Raw genomic sequence first — 6,876 nt, forward strand, 5'->3', positions numbered from 1 at the left:
CGGTAAAGCCGCTAGCCAATGGTTAGCCGGTAGAGAAGGACATCAGTGGTCCCTCCCTTGATGTGGACTGGCAAGCCGTTGTCCGCCTGTAACCAAAGTTAGAGGTCAAATACCTATTCATGATCATGAATCACTGGGGCCTTTATTGTAAAGCCAACTTTGGGATATGTGATGATAAAACCAAATGAAATTGCGTTACAAACCATGACGGAACAACTATTCCCTCAAGCCCCTTTAAAACCGGTAATGCTCTTTTTCTATGTTCAATACTGTGCTAAGATTCTGGGTGCTGATCAACAACAGTGGACCTCGGGCAATTCCTCAATTTCGTAACACGACACATGCAGTAGTTCAAAATCAGGTCAATGTTGCTAAAATCACATCTGGTTGACATTGTTGGCCCATTTGATTGCCAATAAATATCTAAATTCGCTGATTAGATACTTCTTGTTTTCTTTGTTTGGGATTGTTTCTCACCCAGGTGTCCTAATGATGTCATGCTCCCCTGGAATAGGTTCTGACGATCTGGCACCTTGTTCTTCATCTGTTTGGTTGTTGTGCTGAAGGCTCTGGTAGCCAGCCGGGGCAGCTTCTGAAAGGATCCCACAGTCACATGTTGACCATGTTACCCTGTGTCTGCATATGATGTGAAAACTAGATTGAAAATGCAGGGTTTATGACAAAACATTCCTCTGCATCCCTAATTTCCAAATGTCCAAAAACAAATGGGTCGGATGCTTTCTGAGCGGCTGAGGATAGATGCTGTTTTCATAGTGTTTCTAGCAGATTAAATCTTTTGATAATAACATAACAATGGTATATGAAGTTATTTAGAGAATGGATGATCCGGATTAGATGGGAATATTAGTGTGGTGTTTACCTTTGGGGTTCCACACCTGTTTTTCTACTTTCACTTTTAAAGAGATGTGATACTAGCCTGTTGTTTCCTATAGTAGGAAATAGCTATGGGAAACGTTGGGTTACTCTTACTTCCCTCTCAGTCTTCATCATGACAACATCTGCTATTGTGTACAGTCTTGGTTAGGAGAGGAGATATCCACCTCTAACTGGTTTTGAAGTTTTGAGTACCAAATAAAGTTCAAGTGGTTTGCATACACAAAAAAAATAGAACTACACATTTGTATTTCATTTTAACAGCATGCAGGGGGGAATTACACATACTTGTTGGTGTAGTATCACCTTCTCCCGTATGTTTTAGACTTTTTGAGTGAATATACCATTTTGGCTTCTTAGACATGCTTTCCATCCAAGGTGATGCTAGTTTCAAAAACAGCTGTGTTGTCACCTCAAATATGCTGGATTAAATCAACGTCCTCTAAAATACAAAACAAAACCCAACAAAAGCCTTCTCTGTGAACAAGGCAGGGATTCAACTTCCTTTGACAGATAATCTGTCACTCCTAATGAAATATGAAATCAGACCACTTATCGATGTTCTATAAAATGACCCTATCAAGTGCATAGCGGTATATAAACATTATTGTCAAATAGATAATCTGTTGAAAACAGAGGTCAAACCATACCCCCCTAACCCATACCACTTGGTCTGACCCATTGTGTTTATACATTATAACAGGACTATTTCATCACTGGGGACTTGTGTTCTGAAAGAAAGTCATCTCTTTTCAAGGTTTTAATCTATTGGTCTTTGTATCACGTAAACATTTTCTTACTACTTTTTACTATCACAGGTAAAACCTTCTCATTTCATTGAAGACCATTTTGTATACTTCTGTTGACTTGGGTTCTCTCCCTTGAAGAGAATTGTACCACAGTGTAATATCAACAAAGGTCAAACTGGGTGCTTGAACCAGCAGGGCGAGAACTGACATTGTCGCCAGCCAATGATGTCAGCTCGGGGATTTGAATTTGCAACCTTCTGGTTACTAGCCCAATGCTCTAACCACTAGGCTACCCTGTACATATGTGTAAGCTAGATGTGGACACAGCACAGTTTGCTTAGAGAAATCATAAAGGACCGATAGAGGAAATGTGAATCAATAGAAATAGACAAGACTAATATACCATCGCATTTTTCCACCTCACCTAGAAGTGAGAGGGATATAATTAAAATGATATGACCTCTCAGTAGGAGCTTGTAAACTAGATATTTTAAAAGAACAATAAGACCAAGTTGTTTTTAAATAAAAATTTCATCTGAATGAAAATATGAGTCCAATATGACCTTACAGAGAGATCATCTAAATGATTTACATTTCTGTAGAATGACATCAGAATCTCCTGGGACCAGCCATTTTGTTTTACTGTCTAAAGCACCTTATATACTGGCCTCACTATCAGTCAACCACCGGAGCTAAGACAAGGCCTGGAACAGGTTAATTGAGGCCAAGGTCCGTCTAATTTATCCCCCACGCATACTGGAATTATTTACTCCATCTAATACTTAGCAACAGGTAATCAGGAAGACAGATTGCACAACTCATTTTGCATTCTACTCTCCACATTAAAAAAAGTTGGTACAAAGGTTAGTCCAACTGTACTTCCCTTTCCAATTAAGATCCAAAGTTCTACTAATAATATTATGAATCTTTATATGATTCAGATGACAGGACAATTAGGAAAAATCGTTTTTTACCAGTAGGTGATTCATGGTGGAGTTTGTACTCTTGCTGGGTGCAGTCACATACTGTACTGCTGCAATTCTGAATAGGAGCCAAACTATGGAAGTGCTCAAGCCTTCACTCCCAAGGTCTAAAATTACTTCTTTGATTGCCGTTGTTCATACTGATTTCTGTCCTCACACGCTAAATATAAATATGTTTATTTTGAATTTAAGTGAAATTCTTGATATGGAAGATGTACGCTTCTCATTGACAGTTTATACTTACACTACCATTCAACTCTAACGGTTCTCGTCTGGTGAAGGAGAAGCGGACCAAAATGCAGCGTGATATTTTTGAGACATGTTTAATGACGATGAAAAAACACGAACAATAAAAAAAAATAAAAAAAGGACCGTGAAAACCTATACAGCCTATCTGGTGACAACAAACACAGAGACAGGAACAATCACCCACAAAATACTCAAAGAATATGGCTGCCTAAATATGGTTCCCAATCAGAGACAACGATAAACACCTGCCTCTGATTGAGAACCACTCCAGACAGCCAGACCTTGCTAGATAACCCCACTAAGCACCACACCCAACACCCCACAAAACCCCAAGACAAAACACACCACAATAAACCCATGTCACACCCTGCCCTGACCAAATAAATGAAGACAAACACAATATATTACGACCAGGGCGTGACAGAACCCCCCTAAGGTGCGGACTCCCGGACGCACATCAAAACAATAGGGGAGGGTCCGGGTGGGCGTCTGTCCATGGTGGCGGCTCCGGCGCGGGACGTGGACCCCACTCTATTAATGTCTTAATCCCTCCTCCGTTTCCAGCTACAATAGTCATTTACAACGTTAAAAATGTCTACACTGTATTTCTGATAAATTTGATGTTATTTTAATGGACAAAAATGTGCTTTTCTTTCAAAAACAAGGACAACAAGTGACCCCAAACTTTTGAATGGCAGCGTAGGTGATATCAATCCTGTATTTGTATCATTCTAATTGATTCACTTGCCTTCAGGGCACACTGTACATCTTCCAGTTGTGTGAATAATATTATTTAAAAGTCTCAAAGCCAGACAGTCTTGGTTTAATTTTCTGGGTTGAGGTCCTCAGAAAGGGGAACTGAGTATGTTGTCTCACCTCTCCCCAGCTGTGATCATGAAAACAGACAAACAGCTGGTTTAGCTTCTTTTATTCCCCACATTTGCAGAGAACTGTCAGTATAGATCAGTCGCACATGATCACTGTCTCTGGTAAGTCTCATATCAGGTGTATTAAAGTCTCATAGTTGTTATAGTTGTACTATAGGGTTTTTCTAAATGTGATGTTTATAGGCATACATGTATCTCTAGCTGTCCTTGTTTGTAGTTGTAGAGGTGATAACGAAGATAAGAAGTAGCAAAGTGTAGACTCGACAGTAAGGCATGCCCATGTGAAATGTACGATGCCTCTTTGACGCTCAACTGGCGTCAAACACAAGTTGTTCGTCATTTACAATGGCGTTCCTATGAATCGACACATTTGCGGTTTCTTTCATGTTCACGAGAGCAACATATTTCAGGCTTTTTTCCCACAAACAATTGTAGCCAACATATGTTTTATGTCACTCACTCCTAGAATAGAGTAAATATGTCAGGGCTGCTCATGGTGGCCTTGCTCACTGTCCTTACCCTCACCCTGGAGTCTGACCACTGGACAGCAGGCCCGCCGGAAAAGTAAGATAAGGATCTTGCATTGTAAATACTCCAATCCAATGGTGTAATCTAGACTTTTCAATTTAAAACTGCTTTTATATTGCAAGTCGATTTTTGACTATTATCTTTTTGGACAAGTATACTTGAGTGTGACATATTGTTATGTTGAAATATTAAATAGTCTTGGGCATTAGGATACAGAATCATTCCATTTCTCCCAGGTTCTGTACATGGCAGTGTTTGAAGTTGACTCTGCAGTGGCCTGGGAGCTTTTGTTTGGTGAGTTTAAACACTTCTCCATAGCACATCACCCATTCCTGTTATTCTAACTCAATCTAACTGCACAGGGTCTAAAGAATTCATCTCAATGCAGAATACCTCCAAACATCCAGAACTGGACCATCCATGGACTGTGGTATTATTATTTATTTATTTAATCTTAAAGGGGAAATGTGTGACTGGTACATTAAAAGTAATGATATATATCAACTGATTTGTTATTCCCCATCAGAATAAAACATTTTGACTGATCTTAATAAACTAAATGAGAATGCCAATTCATATCAGCATTTTTTAAATATTTTTTTTTACCTAGGCCTTTGAAAGCTCATACATGTTGCCGCTGCTGGCCAATATTCCACTCTGACCTCAAGGTAAAACTCGTCTCCGGTTACAGTCACCATCGATGGACAATGGAGAATCCATGTGTTCAGCAGAGATCCCTCTTTCTTTCAGGAGCTGGACCCTGAACTCTCTCAACGTTGGCCATCCCTACTCAAGACCCACTCCAGTTTTCGCTTCTGGTAAGAGGCAGTACGTCGGTCAATTTATCACCTAAATAGCTTCTCCTTTCGGGTCATGGAGAAGTCGTTAAAAATATATGCCCTTTTTAAACGATTGAATTGGAATGTTGGTTTACTTCCTAAATCGACTGGCTTTAATTCGAATTGACCCCAATCCAGTTGAGGTCTTCTTACAAATGTGATTCTTAAGCTTTTAATATTACCTGTCCACCGTCTGTTATACAATTTAGCATTATTTTCTCCGTTAGATTGAATGGAAATAGTCAGAGGTCGCCACAGAATATTAGTTACTACTGTATTCCGGTTAACAGAATGTTGGTTATGTGTTACAGGTACATAATAGAGCGTGCCACTGAGTGTGCATGTGTTTCTCCAACAGGAAAGATGAATGGATCAAACATGGTTCCTGTGCTGCTTGTGTGGAGGGCATGAACTCTCCTTTGCGTTACTTCCAAATATGTCTGAAACTACGCGAGCGCTTCGATATTGACCGGTCAGCCCCACTAATCACATTCACACATCTAACCTGCCTGTTTCACCATTCCACATCGTCAAACCTGTGTTGACAGCTTACATTTTTATTCTGGCTGAGCTACCTGTTCTCCACCCATTGTTCAGAGCCTTAGAGGATGCAGGCATCAAGCCCTCCTGTAACCAGTCTTATCAGGTAGGTAATACCCATCACCTTGGGGAAGGATTCAAATACAGCTATTGGCATTAAGGTTTACAGAAATTAAACTATGATTTTCCTGTACCCTTATTTGGATGTAGACAGACACTGCATCCAAATAAGGATATGAAGGCTATAAACATTGTAATTCAATAATCTTGTATTTTTGCAGCATGGGTTTCAGTAGGTGCCTTATAATATATAACAACTTAAGTGAACTTGTTTGGTTGAGATCTGAAACATTAGAAAAGAGAAACCCTGAGAACATGGCAAACGATTCCTATTTATGACAAAAAAAGCAATTACCTTTTAAAATAAAACGTTTTCATGAGGAAGTAGGATGAAACTTGAGGAATTCCAGCTGAATGTTTACTACTGCATTGTTCTGCCATCTTTTCAGAGCGATGAAGTCAAACATGCACTGGCCCCAGTCATTGGAGATGACCCCGGTGTCCAGATTCAGTGTATAAATGAAAAGGTAAGCATCCCTAGCCTGAAGGCGTCTGTCTGTGCCATCATTCCAAACTGTTTGGCTTGACAAGATCAGCAATGAAATAGGCATGAGCACAAACAAATCTGAACAAGCTAAAGCATCACTGTAGTACTGTACCAAACCATACATTATCACCACTTGAGTGTTGTCTGTTTGCCTTTGGTGTAATTCGGCAATAGCGTTGATGCTTCAAATAGATTGGTTGTAGAGAAACATTGTTTATTTGTGGCTGTGTAAATGGAATAACCCATCACTTCCCTCAGGGGCGAGAAGTGTTGGTCCAGGTGAAGATCCCTCTGTCTCAAAACCTCACCCTTGGATGTCTTCACGAAGAGGACCAGGGAACTGAACCTCAACCTACCCAGCTCTGGCACCCCCGTCTTCTACTTCCCTATGAACCATGACCGCCCACACCAGCCCTGTGACTAGTGTTAGGTCTGCCCTCACCACAGACTGGGTTGCCATGCCTGCTGGCTTAACCTAACGATAAGCAAGTTGTTGAATTGCAGGGCTCATATCTTTGAGGTAGATTACATTAAGGCACTCATTTAGTATACAGCCACTATGTTCTTTCAGTATTTTTCTTCTGCAAAACATGCTTTTGG

The 6,876-nt window shown here is 40.2% G+C and overlaps 1 protein-coding gene across 2 annotated transcripts; it reads left to right on the top strand.

Moving 5' to 3' along the window:
- The first annotated feature begins 3,784 nt into the window (after positions 1-3,784).
- LOC135552647 (ribonuclease T2-like) lies at positions 3,785-6,867 on the top strand. Of its 2 annotated transcripts, none has more exons than XM_064984381.1 (10): positions 3,785-3,864; positions 4,229-4,326; positions 4,527-4,584; positions 4,653-4,720; positions 4,901-4,958; positions 5,041-5,108; positions 5,488-5,601; positions 5,727-5,775; positions 6,179-6,256; positions 6,535-6,867. In XM_064984381.1, exons 2-10 carry the CDS (start codon positions 4,241-4,243, stop codon positions 6,673-6,675), a joined length of 720 nt encoding a protein of 239 aa, XP_064840453.1. In that variant the 5' UTR covers positions 3,785-3,864; positions 4,229-4,240; the 3' UTR covers positions 6,676-6,867. The 2 variants fall into 2 exon arrangements, with proteins under 2 accessions (XP_064840453.1, XP_064840454.1); XM_064984382.1 differs by having other exon boundaries at positions 4,653-4,717.
- The last annotated feature ends 9 nt before the right edge of the window (positions 6,868-6,876 follow it).

This window comes from Oncorhynchus masou, chromosome 13 (assembly GCF_036934945.1).
Source record: "Oncorhynchus masou masou isolate Uvic2021 chromosome 13, UVic_Omas_1.1, whole genome shotgun sequence".
NCBI lineage: Eukaryota > Metazoa > Chordata > Actinopteri > Salmoniformes > Salmonidae > Oncorhynchus > Oncorhynchus masou.